This window comes from Mobula hypostoma, chromosome 23 (assembly GCF_963921235.1).
Source record: "Mobula hypostoma chromosome 23, sMobHyp1.1, whole genome shotgun sequence".
Lineage (NCBI taxonomy): Eukaryota > Metazoa > Chordata > Chondrichthyes > Myliobatiformes > Myliobatidae > Mobula > Mobula hypostoma.
The window spans coordinates 55,921,646-55,940,110 of NC_086119.1; the positions used below are offsets into that span (position 1 = coordinate 55,921,646).

General features: G+C 40.8%; 1 protein-coding gene across 2 annotated transcripts in view; it reads left to right on the forward strand.

Moving 5' to 3' along the window:
- si:dkey-91m11.5 (PH_BCR_vertebrate and RhoGAP_Bcr domain-containing protein) overlaps nt 1–18,465 on the forward strand; it is a 464,892-nt gene that overhangs the window by 275,943 nt on the left and 170,484 nt on the right. For both annotated transcript variants that reach the window (XM_063031657.1, XM_063031659.1), the window contains exons 11-12: nt 13,646–13,765; nt 15,369–15,444. In XM_063031657.1, coding sequence (XP_062887727.1) covers nt 13,646–13,765; nt 15,369–15,444 — 196 coding nt within the window. The remainder of the gene's footprint in view (nt 1–13,645; nt 13,766–15,368; nt 15,445–18,465) is intronic.

An 18,465-nucleotide genomic window follows, 5' to 3' on the forward strand; every position in this document is an offset into this window, starting at 1 on the left:
TTACAGGGAAGATACTATCATGGATAGATAGAAGATTGGTTGATTGACAGGAGGCAAGGAGCCAGGATAAAGGGTGCCTATTCTGGTTGTCTGCTGGTGACATCTGGTGTTCTGCTGACCACTTTTTTTTTCATGTTTCAATTGAATGTGGATGTCCCACTGAATTTTTCTCCACTCTGCTATGTGAGATTTTCGGGAAGGATATACTTTTGACTCTGCCCGAGTTAGATAGAGCTCACCATTCCTTAGCACCTAAACCAGCTTCGGGACACAGACCGTACCCAGTTATTTTACGATTCCATGGCTACTAGATTAAAGATCTCCTGGTTAAAGAAGCTCGGCAGAGAAAGAATTTAGAGTATAAGGGTCAATCGATTTGTGTTGTGGAGGATTTTGCTTCTCAAGTTTTGACTTTATGAGCCGAGTACAGAGGAGTAATGAAGGAGCTATATAATCGTGGATTCAGGCCTTTTCTTCGGTTTCCGGCACAACTTTGAATTACTCTTTCCAGTGGAGACAAGAAGTGGTTAAATTCGGTTGTTGAAGCTCAGAAGTTTATTGATAGCCTCCCTATTACTTCGATTTCTTCAGATTCGGTCTGATTAGCTAGATTGGCGGAGAAGCATTAATTTTTTTTTCTGTTTTCTTCCATGACCTTTTTTTCAATTTAGTGTATTTTGTTTACAGTCTTTCGTGGATGGATCATTGGGTAAAGTCTGTTCACTTGTTTTTATCTTTCTTTTTCTAAATTCTAGTTTATATGTTTTTTTTGGATTATTACTTTGAGTCATGCTTAATAAATTTTGGAGGAATTGCTCTATTTTTCACAATGTATAATATTAGTTTGGAGTGCTAAAAGTTTTCTGTTTTTTTAATTAATAAAGGACGGAGTTGATGATGATGTCATGAGACAGGAATTTGAATTATGGGGTGACTTTTTTTGAGGAGATTGCTGCTGTTTTTCGGTAGCTGTCTTGCTGTGGGTTGGGAGGTGGCGGGAGGGAGGTCTAGTGCCAATATCATTCATAGAACCTTTAGATATTTTTGTTATTCAGGATGCATTTTTGTTCTGTTTTTCTTTGTCTTATACTTTTGCCCCGTAGCTGTTATTCTAATTTCTGACATTGCTTATGTCTATTATCCTGTATCTTTTTTTTAAAAGGACAGTGGTTAGTCCATTGAATTTTGTGAACTGGAATGTTAAGGAATTGAACCATCCTGTTAAAAGAAGGTAGATGTTTTCGCATATCAAACAGCTTAATGTAGGAATTACATTTTTGCAAGAAACACACATTCATAGTTCTGATAACTCTCGTCTCATGTCAAGGTGGGTGGGAGAGCACTTCCATTTTAATTTTCAGGCTAAAGCCAGGTGAGTCTCAATTCTCATAAATCAAAATGTTCCCTTTGAACTCCATAACAAGAACTTATTAGATGTAATTTCTAATTTGAAACCTATTCATAATGGTTCAATATCCAATATTTACGGCATGTTGCTGGGAATGAGAAATGCTGCTTGAGACAAAATTAAGAATCTCTGGGAACAAGATTTACAGACGTCAATTTCTGAGGAAACTTGGAATGAAATTTTTTAATTGGTTAACACTTCATCGTTACGTGCCCGCCACTCCCTCCTACAATTTAAAGTGGTCCATAGGGCCCACATGACTAAGGAAAAGCTATCTCGTTTTTATTCGGATATATCTCCCTATTGTGATAGATGTAACAATGGAGAAGCTTCACTAATTCATATGTTTTGGACATGTCCGAGTCTTGAAAAATACTGGAAGGAAGTATTCCAAACTTTCTCTGTACTTTTCAAAGTAAATTTTAAGCTGAACCCTTTGACTGCCTTATTCGCTATCGTTGGAGGAAAAGATATTATTCTGGAGACATCTGATTTTCACATTTTGGCTTTTATTTCTCTTATAGCTAGGAGGGCGCTCTTGCTTAAATGGAAGGATGGCGTTCCGCCTACTCATGCTCAATGGTTACGTGATGTTATGTCATGTTTAAATTTAGAGAAGATTCATTGTTCAATTTCTGAATCTAGCCAAGACTTTCAAACATTGTGGGGACCATTTTTGAACTATTTTCAAAACCTTTGATTTGCTGTTAAAGTACATATGTTGGCTAATAATATATTTCACTATATGATAAGGTCTTTTTTTTTCCTTTTTTCTTTCTTTACCAAACAGCTTTGATCTTGGCAGTGGGCTTAGATCCTTTTTTAATATAATAAATTATCATATTTCAATATTATGATTTAATTAATTAGATCGCAAGTGTGATTCAAATATAATGTATTTGGTATTATTTTATCTTTTTTTGACTTATAATGTATATCTTCTTGTACTCTGTATTCTTCTATGTAGAAATTAATGAAAAATATTGAAAAAGAAAAGAATTCCATAACAAAGTATCAGATACAAATGGTTGTTTTATCAGTGTCTCGGGGAAATTATGTAATACATTGGTAGCGTTGGCTAACTTATATGCTCCTAACTCGGATGATGTGGAGTTTTTTGATCGTTTTTTCTCTCTATTGCCTGAGTTGAGTTCATACTATCTCATATTGGGTAGAGATTTTAACTATTGGTTAGATCCAGTTTTGGATCGATCGTCTTCTATTCCCAGACTACCAAGCAAATCTGCTTCAATAATTCAGTCCTTCCTTTCCAATTATGGTATCTCCGATTTATGGCGTTTTCTCCACCCAAATGAGAGAGATTGTCTCATTTGAGTCGGCTGGGGTGATATACTGCGTCCGGTGCTCCCGATGTGGCCTTCTATATATTGGTGAGACCTGACGCAGGCTGGGAGACCGTTTCGCTGAACACCTACGCTCTGTCCACTAGAGAAGGCAGGATCTCCCAGTGGTCACACCCATGTCCCATTCCCATTCTGATATGTCTATCCGCGGCCTCCTCTACTGTCAAGATGAAGCCACACTCAGGTTGGAGGAACAACACCTTATATTCTGCCTGGGTAGCCTCCAACCTGATGACATGAACATTGACTTCTCTAACTTCTGTTAATGCCCCACCTCCCCTTCATACCCCATCCATTATTTATTTATTTATTTTCTCTCTCCTTTTTCTCCCTCAGTCCGTCTCACTATACTTGCCCATCCTCTGGGCTCCCCCCCTCCCCCTTTCTTTCTCCCTAGGACTCCCGTCCCAGGATCCTCTCATATCCCTTTTGCCAATCAACTTTCCAGCTCTTAGCTCCATCTCTCCCCCTCCTGTCTTCTCCTATCATTTCGGATCTCCCCCTCCCCCTCCCACTTTCAAATCTCTTACTAGCTCTCAGTTAGTCCTGATGAAGAGTCTCGGCCTGAAATGTTGACTGTTCCTCTTCCTATAGATGCTGCCTGGCCTGCTGCATTCACCAGCAATTTTTATGTGTGTGGCTTGAAATTCCAGCATCTGCAGATTTCCTCGTGTTTGAGAGAGATTATTCTTTTTTTCACATATCCATCACACTTTTACTAGAATTGATTACTTTTTAATTGATAATCAGCTGATCCCATCTGTTCATTCTTGTGACCATCAGAGTATAATGATGTCAGATCATGCCCCAGTCACCCTGTCTATAATTCTTCCTGGTTTTCCACAAATAAATAAGCATTGGCATTTTAATTCGACCTTATTGTCAGATAATGATTTTGTAAAATATATGGAGGACCAGATAATTTTTTTCCTAAATACTAATACATCTTCTGAAACTTCAAGTCTGGTTGTTTGGGACACTATGAAAGCATACCTAAGGGGTCAAATAATTTCATATACTGCGAACTTGAAAAGAAGGACCTATAAAGAGCGATTAGATCTGGTCAATCAAATCAAAGAAATAGACCAACTATATGCCCAAACCAAAAATCCGGAGCTGTATAAGAAACGAGTGGAACTTCAAATTAAGTTTGACCTTATTTCCACTCACCCAATTGAATGCCAACTTTTGGAAAGTAAGAGCTGGTTTTATATTCATGGTGACAAATTTAGTAAATTTTTAGTCAACCAACTAAGACGCTTCAAAGCTAAACAGTACATTACAAAAATTCGAATGGGAAATGGGAATATTACCTTGAATCATTCTGAAATCAATGACACATTCAGGAATTTTTATCCGACTCTACACTTCTGAATCTTTAAATGATAGTATTTCGGCCGAGAATTTCTTAAATAGTCTAAATATTCCTATGCTTTCTCCTGATCTCAAAGCAAAACTGAATGAGCCAATATCATTAGAGGAAATATCCTCAGCCATTTCTATATAGCAGACTGGTAAATCTCCTGGACCTGATTCTATAAATCATTTTCCACATTGCTTTCACCTCAACTAACCTTGGTTTTATCTGACGCGTTTAAACAAGGTAAATTGCCAGCATCATTTAATGAGGCATGTATCATTCTTTTAGCGAAAAGAGGCATGTATCATTCTTTTAGCGAAAAGAGGCAAAGATCCAACACAGTGTTCTTCGTACAGGCCGATCTCTTGCTAAGCGTTGATGTCAAAATTTTGGCTAAAGTTTTGGCCCGTAGATTGGAGAACATTCTACCCTTAATTATTTCTGAAGACCAAACTGGTTTTATTAAAAATCGTCTCCCTATTTTCAATATACAACGTCTATTTAATATCTTATACTCACCTTTAGCTGGGATTCCTGAATGTGTCATTTCTTTAGACACGCAAAAAGCATTTAATCGTGTGGAGTGGAACTTTCTCTTTGCTGTTTTAGAAAAATTTGATTTTGGACAAAGTTTTATTACGTGGATTAAATTGTTACACTCCCATCCCGCTGCCTCTGTCTTGACTAACTCTCAGCAATCCCAACCTTTTAATCTTAAATGTGGCAGCCGGCAAGGGTGCCCTCTAAGTCCCTTACTTTTTGATCTGGCCATAGAATCATTGGCGATTGCGTTTTGTAGCTGCGCTGATCTGATGGGGATTTGGAGGGCAGGGGGTGTTGAGCACAAAGTCTGTCTTTATGCTGCTGATCTTTTACTTTTTATATCAAATCCGACGGCCTCCTTATCTGCAATGTTTTCACTCCTTAACAAATTTAGCCAGTTTTCCGGTTACAAACTTAATTTACATAAGAGTGAACTCTTTCCAATAAACAGAGAAGTACAAATATTAGAGTTTCACAAACTCCCTTTTAAAGTAGTGAATAATCAATTTACTGACCTTGGCATTACAGTAATAAGGAATTATAAGTGTCTTTTTGGAGAAAATTTTACTAATCTCTTAAATCATTTAAAACAGAGTCTAGTACAGTGGTCATCCCTGTCCATGTCCCTGATGGGTTGAATTAATGTCATTAAAATGTATATCCTTCCTAAATTTTTATACTTATTTCAATCTTTACTAATTTTTATTTCTAAAGCTTTCTTTGACTCATTAGACTCAATTATTTCATACAGGGCAAATGCCCCCGACTAAATAAAGCTCACCTTCAAAAACCTAAAACTGTAAGGGGTATGGCCTTGCCTAATTTCCGCTTATATTACTGGGCAGCTAACATGCATTGTCTTATCGTTTGGTCTCACTTTCATGATCAGTCTGACTGCCCGATATGGGTGGCAATGGAGTTGAACTCTAATAAGAATTTCTCCATCTCCGCACTTCTTGGATCTGCACTTCCTTGCCATCTGTCTAAACCAATTGTTAATTCTGTTATCAGGCACACTCTGAGAATTTGGGCGCAGTTTAGAAAGTATAATGGTCTTCACGGTTTCTCTCTCTTTAGTCCTATCTTATATAATCATCTCTTTCATCCTTCTATGCATGATTTAACATTTCAAGTCTGGCACAGAAAGGGCATCAGGTGCTTTGAAGATCTTTTCATAGACAATCGCTTTGCATCTTTTGAACAACTGTCTGTAAAGTTCAACCTACCCAACACTCACTTCTTTAGGTATCTCCAAATTAGACATTTTATCAACCCTTTATTATCAAACTTCCCTGAGGTACCAGATAAAAATGTTGTTGACTTCTTCCTTCGTATGAATTTATTGTGTAAAGGTTTCATATCTACCATTTGAGATAAGTTAGTAACTTTGAGGCGAGCCCCCCTTGACAAAATTAAAACTGCCTGGGAGCAAGAATTAAATTTTCCTTTGTCTGATGATGTATGGGATTCAATTCTCAAGTCAGTTAATTCAGCTTCTTTATGTGCTCGCCACTGCCTGTTACAGTTTAAGGTCGTACACAGGGCTCGTATGTCTAAAACTAAATTATCGCGTATCTATCCAGATATTAGTCCCTGTTGCAACAAGTGTAAAGGGGGCGAGGCTTCCCTTATTCATATGTATTGGACTTGCCCTGGCTTGAAGAAGTACTGGAGAGATGTCTTTCTAACTTTATCCCGTATACTTAATTACCATTTGGAACCTAATCCTCTGATTGCTCTTTTCAGCACCTCGGGAGAGGTTGACACGCATCTGAGTCCGACTAAACGTTGTACACTGTCTTTTGCTTCTCTTTTGGCCAGACGCGCAGTCCTTCTTAGGTGGAGAGATGTTGCCCGACCCACTCATGCTCAGTGGCTCTGAGACATTATGTCCTGCTTAGACCTTGAAAAGATTCATTATTCACTTCTTAATTTGGACATAAAGTACCAAAGGGTGTGGGGACCTTTTCTTGAATATTTTCATAATTCCCGCTTAGAATAAAGGTCCATCCGCCCTTTTTTTTCTTCTGTATATCAGTCCCTTGCTTCCTGATTCTTTTGGTTAAGACTTAACGGTTTTTGATGTGTAAACATATTATAGCCTAGGTAGTAGGCAATATACCTTTTTTTTTTATAAATACAGATCTGTGGAGATAAAAGTTCTGATTAACTTTTCTATATATTGTAAGGTTGGCTTGGAATTGGGCAATGGGAGGGTGGGTTGGTAACTAACTATATATAGAAACATAGAAAATAGGTGCAGGAGTAGGCCATTCGGCCCTTCGAGCCTGCACCGCCATTTATTATGATCATGGCTGATCATCCAACTCAGAACCCTGCCCCAGCCTTCCCTCCATACCCTCTGATCACCGTAGCCACAAGGGCCATATCTAACTCCCTCTTAAATATAGCCAATGAACTGGCCTCAACTGTTTCCTGTGGCAGAGAATTCCACAGATTCACCACTCTCTGTGTGAAGAAGTTTTTCCTAATCTCGGTCCTAAAAGTCTTCCCCTTTATCCTCAAACTGTGACCCCTCGTTCTGGACTTCCCCAACATCGGGAACAATCTTCCTGCATCTAGCCTGTCCAATCCCTTTAGGATTTTATACGTTTCAATCAGATCCCCCCTCAATCTTCTAAATTCCAACGAGTACAAGCCCAGTTCATCCAGTCTTTCTTCATATGAAAGTCCTGCCATCCCAGGAATCAATCCGGCGAACCTTCTTTGTACTCCCTCTATGGCAAGGATGTCTTTCCTCAGATTAGGGGACCAAAACTGCACACAATACTCCAGGTGTGGTCTCACCAAGGCCTTGTACAACTGCAGTAGTACCTCCCTGCTCCTGTACTCGAATCCTCTCGCTATAAATGCCAGCATACCATTCGCCTTTTTCACCGCCTGCTGTACCTGCATGCCCACTTTCAATGACTGGTGTATAATGACACCCAGGTCTCGTTGCACCTCCCCTTTTCCTAATCGGCCACCATTCAGATAATAATCTGTTTTCCTGTTTTTGCCACCAAAGTGGATAACTTCACATTTATCCACATTAAATTGCATCTGCCATGAATTTGCCCACTCACCTAACCTATCCAAGTCACTCTGCATCCTCTTAGCATCCTCCTCACAGCTAACACTGCTACCCAGCTTCGTGTCATCCACAAACTTGGAGACGCTGCATTTAATTCCCTCATCCAAATCATTAATATATATTGTAAACAACTGGGGTCCCAGCACTGAGCCTTGAGGTACCCCACTAGTCACCGCCTGCCATTCTGAAAAGGTCCCGTTTATTCCCACTCTTTGCTTCCTGTCTGCTAACCAATTCTCTATCCATATCAATACCTTACCCCCAATACCGTGTGCTTTAAGTTTGCACACTAATCTCCTGTGTGGGACCGTGTCAAAAGCCTTTTGAAAATCCAAATATACCACATCCACTGGCTCTCCCCTATCCACTCTACTAGTTACATCCTCAAAAAATTCTGTGAGATTCGTCAGACATGATTTTCCTTTCACAAATCCATGCTGACTTTGTCTGATGATTTCACCACTTTCCAAATGTGCTGTTATCACATCTTTGATAACTGACTCCAGCAGTTTCCCCACCACCGATGTTAGGCAAACCGGTCTATAATTCCCCGGTTTCTCTCTGATTCTACCATGGGTGCTTTTTAAAAAATCTGTTATGAACTGTATATCCGATACTTTTGTTTTGCACTGTACAAACTACTTTATTGGGTTTCTTTCTTTATTGTAGAAACTTAATAAAAATATTATAAAAGAGTTGATGGCTTTGTGGCCAAGTTTGTAGATAATTCAAAGAAAGTTTGAGGGATTGGTAGTGTTATGGTCACTCCACAATCTCCCCTGGCAGTCTGGTTCCCATCCCTTCACAGATAGTGAGGTGCAGCTTGGAAATAATCTTTTTTATGCAACACTGGATCTTCAGTTCTTGATGTCATTAAAAAAAAATAAACATTCTGAAGAACTTGATCGAATTTATCTATGTTTGCAATCTCTAAAGCAAAAAAATTGAGGCTTTGAAATTATTTAAAAATGCTATTTCATACTAGAGTATAATGGAGTAATGTTTATTGTCAACATGTTTGTACTATTAATTAATTCATTCATTAATTTCAAAGGCCCACTGGCTTTACCAGCTTGGAGATTTGAACTCTATTAATGTATCAATGCCTGGAAATTCATTTTCACATTGCAGCTTTTTTCTTTCTATTTTCTAATTGGAAATATACTTGTCTGGAGTAAAACAATGACAACATGGGAATTGGTTACATGTTAGCCTCAGAGTATCTGTTAATGAACACAGTGGAACAAACAGGTTTATTATTGTAGGTGAGTGAATTACTTAACTTCATTTTTTGGACACTCATTTGCCCTCCATTTCCCAACCTGGCATTAATTATGTCATTCTGTGATTTTTCCTACACTAGTTCTTCTGATGCCTGCCTGGTTCCAATACCAAACCCCACAAAATGACATAGTTGATGCAGATTTCACTCTGAAATCTGTGTAACAACACAATATTTAAATGTGAGTCCTTTCTGCCCTACTATTTCATAGAATCATAGAAAACTACAATGCAGAAACAGGCCCTTCTGCCCATCCAGTCTGTCCCAAACCATTTAAACTGCGTAGTCCCATCAATCTACACCTAGATCATAGTCCTCCATACCCCTACCACCCATATACCTATGCACACCTCTCTTAAACATTGAAATCAAAATTGCATCCACCACTTGCACTGGCAGCTCATTCCACACTTTCATCGCCCTCTTGAGTGAGGAAGTTTCCCCTCATGTTCCCCTTAAAAGTTTTACCTTTCACCCTTATTCCATGACCTCTATTTGTAGTCTTACACAACCTTAGTCGGAAAAAGACCCTGCTTGTATTTACCCTATCTCTACCCTCGAAATTTTTTATACCTCTATCAAATCTCCCCTTAATCTTCTACTTTCTAGGGAATATATTTCTAACCCATTCAATCCTTCCTTATAACTCCTGTCCTCCAGTCCCGAAAATACCCTTGTAAATTTTCTTTCTACTTCTTCAACCTTGTTTACATCTTTCCTGTAAGTAGGTGACCAAAATTACACACAATACTCCAAATTAGGCCTGTGGAACATCTTATACAACTTCAACGTAACATGCCATCTCCTGTACTCAATACTTTGATTTATGAAGGTCAATGTGCTAACTGCTTTCTTAATGACCCTATCTACCTGTGATGCCACTTTCAATGAATTATGACCTATATTCCCAGATCCTTCTGACCTACCACACTGCTCAGTGCCCTGCTGCACTGTGTAAGACCTATCCTGGTTGCTCCTTCCAAAGTACAAAGTTCGCACTTGTCTGCATTAAATTCCATCTGCTATTTTCAGCCCATTTTTCCACCAGGTTCAGATCCCGCTGCAAGCTTTGATAGTCTTGCTCGCTGTCCACTACACTCCCAATCTTGGTGTCATCCGCAAATTTACTGATCCTGTTAACTACGTTATCATCCAGATCGTTGATATAGAGGACAAACAATAATGGACCCAGCATCAAGCAGCACTCCACTAGTCACAGGCAATGATCCACTGCCACTCTTTGGCTTCTCCCACAAAGCCAATGTCCAATCCAATTTACTACCTCATCTTGACTGCCAAGCAACTGACCCTTCTTGACCAACCTCCCATGCAGGACTTTATCAAATGTCTTGGTGAAGTTCAGTAGATACTACCTTGCCCTCATTCCTGGTAACATACTTGAAAAACCCTATTAGATTGGTAAGTCATGACCTACCACACACAAAGCCATGCTTACTATTCCTAATCAATCCAAAGGTTCAAAGTCTACAACTCTGAAATTCTTCTTCTCCAGATAACCATAAAAGCAAGAAAGAAAAGAATGGCAGCACGATCATCAAACCCAAAATCTCCCTCCCCCGCACACAAAAAATGAGAAAGATTGGGCAAAAAACACAGAATATAAAAACTATAAGTGAAAAAAGCCCATAGTACAAATCCATATCCAAAACGCAGAAAACCTGAGTAATATTCTCTCGGCACAGCGGCAGCCTCTCCCTTCTCTGATAGAGCAATTCCCTGGCGAACAAAGGGCAGTCTCTCCTCTCCAGCAGCAGGGCAATACCCCAGTGATCAAAAGGCAGGTAGCTGGTGTTCACCTTCCGCATTCGACTCAATGTTTTAGTATCCCTTTTCGCTTTAATGGGCAAACAAAATAGAAGCTTTAATCAGTGAAATGGAGTCGAACATTGGCTCGTGCCCTGTCCTGCAGCCTGCTTGCCACAAGGTTCCCACATGCTTTCTCTGCCTCTCAGAATCCTCTCAGAGACTGCAGAGTGCTGAAACACCCAAGTGATCTCCAAACTGTAATTTACAGGCTCCAACAGTTCCAGAATCACATTCAAGATGAAAAACAAATGTAAAAGACATTAAAGAAATGAAATAACACACATCAAAGTTGCTGGCGAACGCAGCAGGCCAGGCAGCATCTCTAGGAAGAGGTACAGTGGACGTTTCAGGCCGAGACCCTTCGTCAGGACAGGGTCTGTTGAAACGTCGACTGTACCTCTTCTTAGAGATGCGCCTGGCCTGCTGCGTTCACCAACAACTTTGATGTGTGTTGCTTGAATTTCCAGCATCTGCAGATTTCCTGTTGTTAAAGAAATGAAATATATGTGTTGTATGCATGTGGCATCTTGACCAAACTACCTAAATACTCGATATCCCGTCTCTCAGAATATCTTCCATTAACTTCCCATTACTGATGCCAGTGTAATTTCCTGGTTTATTCTTAGAGCCTTACTTAAACAGCCGAACAACATTAGCTATCCTCCCAGTCTCCGGTACTTCACCTGTTGCTAAGGGTGATTTTGGTATCTCTGCTAGAGGCCCCTACAATTTCTGCATTTGCCTCCCAGAGGGTCCAAGGTAACACCTTATCAATCCCTGGGATTTGTCCACCCTAATTTGCCTCAAGACAGCAAGCACCACTTTTTCTATAATCTGTATAAGGTCCATGAACTCACTGCTACTTTGCTTCACTTCTATAGACTCTCTGTCTGTCTCCCTATTAAATACAGATCCAAAAAATCCATTTAAGATCTCCCCATCACTTTTGGCTCCACACATAGATGACTATTCTGATCTTCCAAAGGACCAATTTTGTCTCATTCAATCCTTTTCCTCTTAACATATCTGTAGAAGTCCTTCGAATTCTCCTTCACCTTGTCTGCTAGAGCAACGTTATGCCTTATTTTACCCTTCCTGATTTCTTATGTCTTCTATCATTTGTTATGCTCCTCAAGTACCTCATTTGTTCTTACCTGCCTATACCTGCTATGTTTCTTAACCAGCTTTTGAAAACCAAGATTCCCTTAACCTATTACCCTTGGCTTTTATTCTGACAAGCACATGTAAGGTTTTTACTCTCAAAATTTCACTTTTGAAGGACTCCTTCTTACTAAGTACAGCTTTGCCAGAAAACAGCCTGTCCCAATCCACACTTGCCAGATCCTTTCTGATACCAGTTTAGAATCTCAACCTGAGGACCAGGCCTATCCTTTTCCTTAATCACTTTGAAACTAATGGTATTATGATAAATAGATGCAAGGTATTCCCCTACACCTGCCTTGCCTCATTCCCCAATAGGAGATCAAGTATTGCACGCTCTCTTGTTGAGACTTCGATGTACTGATTAAAGAGACTTTTCTGATCATATGTGAAAAACTCTATCCCATCCAACCCTTTCACAGTATGGGAGTCCCAGTCAATATGTAGAAAATTAAAATCACTTAGTATCACAACCTGCTGGAGGAACTCAGCAGGCCAGGCAGCAACTATGGAAAAAAGCACAGTTGATGTTTCATCCCGGTGCTTTTTTCCATAGATGCTGTCTGGCCTGCTGAGTTCCTCCAGCATTTTGGGTGTGTTGCTTATTTTTGGTGTCTGCACATTTTCTTTTGTTTACAATCACAACCTTAAGTTTCTTACAACAGTCTGCAATCTCTCTACAAACTTGTTCCACTAAATCCTACGGCCTGGTGGGTGATCTATAATATGAACTCATTCAAGTGGTCATACCTTTCTTCTTCCTCTGTTCCACCCATAAAGCCTCATTAGATGAGTTCTTCATACTGAGCACTGCCATGATATTTTCCTTGACTGGTAATGCCATCCTTCTCCCTTTAATCCCTCCCGCTCTGTCGTGTCTAAAACAACGGAACCCCAGAATATTGAGTTGTCAGCCCTGCCCCTCCTGCAACCAAGTATTTCATTGAAATTTCTGGAGTCTGGGCCGGCTGGTGGTGCAATGACATCAGCGCCGGACTCTGGAATGAAGGTTCCTGGGTTCGAATCCAGTCGGGGCTGCTCCCGAGTATGCTTTCTATCCGTGCGGGGTTCAGTGTTGAGATCGCAACTCGACCTCGTAAAATAAAGGGAAAATACTGCGAAATGTCTGTGTGAGGAGTGGGGCACCACACAGTCTCTCTCTCGCTCCGCGCCTTGTAAAGGCATGAAAAAAGACATCATCCCACCAATATCGCACGCACACGCACACACCAAAAAAAGAAAAAAAAAGAAATTTCTGGAATCTGATGTTCCTCCCTCCAATCTCTTAGCCACAGCATTGGTTGCAAGTCCTCAGGCACAAAGGAAATTTTCAGTTACATACTTATGCCTGAAACTGTTCTTGGCATCGCACAATTGAGCCCATTTTATGCATTATTATATTTTGAATTTCTTTCTGTGGGTGATTGAGTAAGATTTATAGTAAGGCCAACACAAGAACTTGTGAACTAGAAAAAGGTTATAGATGGGTTTTCATAATCAATGAATATCAGAATTAACATGCACTGATTTGTAAATATTACTTTCTTCTATATAAAAGATTACAGAAGGTAGCGATCTTACTTGTGTTCTTTGTTTTTGTTCGCAGAGAGCTAACAAGGGCAGCAAAGTAATTGAACGGCTGAAAAAGAAGCTGTCAGAACAAGAATCATTGTTATTACTTATGTCTCCAAACATGGCTTTCAGAGTGCATAACAGGCATGGCAAGGTGAATGTCCACTCACTGAAACTGTTCAGTACAGTCTTGATATCCACATAGGCTGGGATTCCCAAAAGTATTAAATGATTTGTACAGAGGTTAAGGTCTTACAGTGATGTTAAGGAGTCATCCTTCAATAATAAAACCATAAGGTATAGGAGCAGAATTAGGCCATTCGGGCCATCAATTCTGCTTTGCTATTCCATCATGACTGATTTAATATCCCTTTCAACATTCTCCTGTCCTCTCCCTGTAACCTTACTAATGTAACCCCCCCGGCCATCCTCAGGGTCGCTCAGCTCGCTGTCGTCTAGGGAAACAGCCTTGGCCCCGCCAAACTGGGTAATAGTTTGTGTGTATGCTGTGTGAGGTACCCCACCCCGCCCAAATAACAGATAATACACCAGATACGATTAAATGATTTACAGTTTATAGATATTACTGGAACTATATAATTAAGAGAGAGTAAAATATAAAAGGAAAATAAAAGGCCACACTTATCAAAGTTCAATCTCTTCGTGCACAAAAACTGTTGGAGCTCAAGGACCTTCTTCTTCACCCTGCGACCCCTCGGACCACCTCGACCGGCCACCTGGGACCACCAACGGTGGTCGACCAGACGCTCCACACGAGTCCGTCTCCGTCTCCTCGCCGAACGCCCTCCTCGGGGTCCGACCCCGTTAGCGGACATCACAGTACCTCGTCCATCCTCTGTCTTGCTCTCCCGCCTTCTGCCCCAAATTAGCCTCCGCAGTAACATAAAAGTCGAAACCCCCTTACACTAATCAATGTTGCTATTAAGTTATTTACTAGAGCTCATTCACCATGGGAAAATGTTGCTCCTCAGGAGCCTATTAAATCCTTCCCCTCATCTCCTAAACCTATACACCCTAGTTTTAGTCAACTCACTGAGAAAGGAGGCATTACTCCCATTTAAAAACGCAAACACGAGGAAATCTGCAGATGCTGGAATTTCAAAGCAACACACATAAAAGTTGCTGGTGAACGCAGCAGGCCAGGCATCATCTCTAGGAAGAGGTACAGTCGACATTTCGGGCCGAGACCCTTCGTCAGGACTAACACGAAGGGTCTTGGCCGGAAACGTCGACTGTACCTCTTCCTAGAGATGCTGCCTGGGCTGCTGCGTTCACCAGCAACTTTTATGTGTATTACTCCCATTTGATTCCTGTACCACCAATTTGATCAGAAATTCAGCACATTATGACATAATCCATTTCTTGTCATTCTGCTCTAACCCACCACAGCCTAAGTTTTAAAAAAAAGCCAAATTTCAGTATAATTAACTGGTTCAGCCTGGAATTTCTAAATATATGCTCATCGCAAAAAAAAATGTTGACCTAAATTGAACACCAAAAACCTGTACAGAATGAACTAGGAATAAACAAAAATAATCATTAAATAGCATGTTCATTTCCTCACTGTGTTTCCCCCTTTTGATATTTTTCTCCCTGTGAGAGGCATTTATTTCTGTTTGCTGAATAATGATTTAAAGTGTGTATCTCAGTAAGGAGAAGCCTCTGTTAGGACTATTTAATTTGTTGAAATAGTCTCCTAAAATTTAAATGTGTTAAAATTGTTCTCCATCTTACAGAGCTATGTATTCCTGATATCATCAGATTATGAAAGAGCTGAATGGAGAGAAATCATGAGAGAACAGCAGAAGAAATGTAAGTAATTTTATTTAATTTGTCTAAGATAGAGTCAATATATCATAACATATACAACATAGAAATAGGTATTTCAGTCCCCCATATCCATGTGGTTATGAAGTTTCTATCAATACTCATTCCATTTATCAGCACATAGCCCATAGCCTTCTACATCTTGGTGTTCAAAGTGCTTATCCAGTACCTTATTAAACATTCTGAGTGCCAAAACTATGCGTCACTTCTGTGGTCTAACTGATGTTGAGCGCAATCTTGCTGCTGCAACACCACTCAGCTAGCTGATATATCTCACTCCTGTACGCCCTCTCGTCACCATCTGAAATTCTGCCAACAGTAGTTGCATTGTCAGCAAATTTGTAGATAGCATTTGAACTGTGCCTAGCCATACAATCATGGGTGTAGAGAGAGTAGAGCAGTGGGCTAAGCACACATCCTGAGGTGCACCAGTGTTGTTTGTCAGCAAGGTGGAGATGTTATTTCTGATCCACACAGGCTGTGGTCTTCCAGTTAGGAAGCTGAGGATCCAGTTGCAGAAGGAGGTATAGGGAAGACACAAACAATCTCCCAGATATAATGGTGGCCAAAGGACCTAGGGTAATGGATGAACTGAAGGAAATTTATATTAGGCAGGAAATGGTGTTGGATAGACTGTTGGGTCTGAAGGCTGATAAGTCCCCGGGACCTGATGGTCTGCATCTCAGGGTACTTAAGGAGGTGGCTTTAGAAATCGTGGACGCATTGGTAATCATTTTCCAATGTTCTATAGATTCAGGATCAGTTCCTGTGGATTGGAGGGTGGCTAATGTTGTCCCTCTCTTCAAGAAGGGAGGAAGAGAGAAAACAGGGAATTATAGACTGGTTAGCCTGATGTCGGTGGTGGGAAAGATGCTGGAATCAATTATAAAAGATGAAATTACGACGCATCTGGATAGCAGTAACAGGATCGGTCCGAGTCAGCATGTATTTACAAAGGGGAAATCGTGCTTGACTAATCTGGAATTCTTTGAGGATGTAACTATGAAAATGGACAAGGGAGAGCCAGTGGATGTAGTGTACCTGGACTTTCAGAAAGCCTTTGATAAAGACCCACATAGGAGATTAGTGGGCAAAATTTGGGCATATGGTATTGGGGGTAGAGTACTGACATGGATTGAAAATTGGCTTTCTGACAGAAAACAAAGAGTAGCGATTAACGGGTCTCTTTCAGAATGGCAGGCGTTGACCAGTGGGGTACCGCAGGGTTGACTGCTGGGACCACAGCTGTTTACAATATATATTAATGATTTAGATGAGGGAATTAAAAGTAACATTAGCAAATTTGCCGATGACACAAAGCTGGGTGACAGTGTGAAATGTGAGGAGGATGTTATGAGAATGCAGGGTGACTTGGACAGGCTGGGTGAGTGGCAGATGCAGTTTAATGTGGATAAATGTGAGGTTATCCACTTTGGTGGTAAGAACAGAAAGGCAGATTATTATCTAAATGGAGTCAAGTTAGGAAAAGGGGAAGTACAACGAGATCTAAGTGTTCTTGTACATCAGTCACTGAAAGCATGCATGCAAGTACAGCAGGCAGTGAAGAAAGCTAATGGCATGCTGGCCTTCATAACAAGGGGAACTGAGTATAAGAGCAAAGAGGTCCTTCTGCAGCTGTACAGGGCCCTGGTGAGATCACACCTGGAGTACTGTGTGCAGTTTTGGTCTCCAAATTTGAGGAAGGACATTCTTGCTATCGAGGGAGTGCAGCATAGGTTCACGAGGTTAATTCCTGGGATGGTGGGACTGTCATATGTGGAAAGATTGGAGCGACTGGGCTTGTATACTCTGGAGTTTAGAAGGCTGAGAGGGGGTCTTATTGAAACATATAAGATTATTAAGGGATTGGACACGCTGGAGGCAGGAAGCATGTTCCCGCTGATGGGTGAGTCCAGAACCAGAGGCCACAGTTTAAGAATAAGGGGTGGGCCATTTAGAACGGAGTTGAGGAAAAATTTTCTCACCCAGAGAGTGGTAGATATATGGAATGTTCTGCCCCAGAAGGCTGTGGAGGCCAAGTCTCTGGATGCTTTCAAGAAAGAAATGGATAGAGCTCTTAAAGATAGCGGAATCAAAGGTTATGGGGATAAGGCAGGAACTGGATACTGATTGTGGATGATCAGCCATGATCACAGTGAATGGCGGTGCTGGCTCAAAGGGCCGAATGGCTTACTCCTGCACCTATTTTCTGTGTTTTCTATGTTCTCTATAGCTGACTACTTTTACAAGTTTCTGCAACTTATTTTGATCTTGTGCAGTTGCCTCCCTCCCATACCAGACAGTGATGCAGCCAGTCAGAATATCTCCACGGTACATGTGTAGAAGTTTTAGAGTGTTTAATTTGAATTGGCTTGCCCACAGAAGGCAAAGAGTGGTTGTAGACGGGTGACCAGTGATGTGCCTCAGAGATCTGTTCTGGGACCCCTTCTCTTCGTGATTTTTATAAATGACCTGGATGAGGATGTGGAGGGATGGGTTAATAAATTTACTGATGACACAAAGGTTGGGGGTGTTGTGGATTATGTGGAGGGCTGTCAGAGGTTACAGTGGGATATTGATAGGATTCAAAACTGGGCTGAGAAGTGGCAGATGGAGTTCAACCCAGAAAAGTGTGAGGTGGTTCTTTTTGGTAGGTCAAATATGATGGCAGAATATAGTATTAATGGTAAGACTCTTGGCAGTGTGTAGAATCGGGGGATCTTGGGGTCTGAATCCATAGGACACTCAAAGCTGCTGTGCAGGTTGACTCTGCGGTTAATAAGGCATACGGTGCATTGGCCTTCATCAACCATGGGATTGAGTTCAAGAGCTGAGAGGTAATTTAAAGCTATATAGGACCCTGGTCAGACCCCACTTGGAGTACTGTGCTCAGTTCTGGTCACCTCACTACTGGAAAGGTGTGGAAACTATAGTAAGGGTGCTGCAGAGATTTACAAGGATGTAGCCTGGATTGGAGAGCATGCTTTATGAGAATATGTTGAGTGA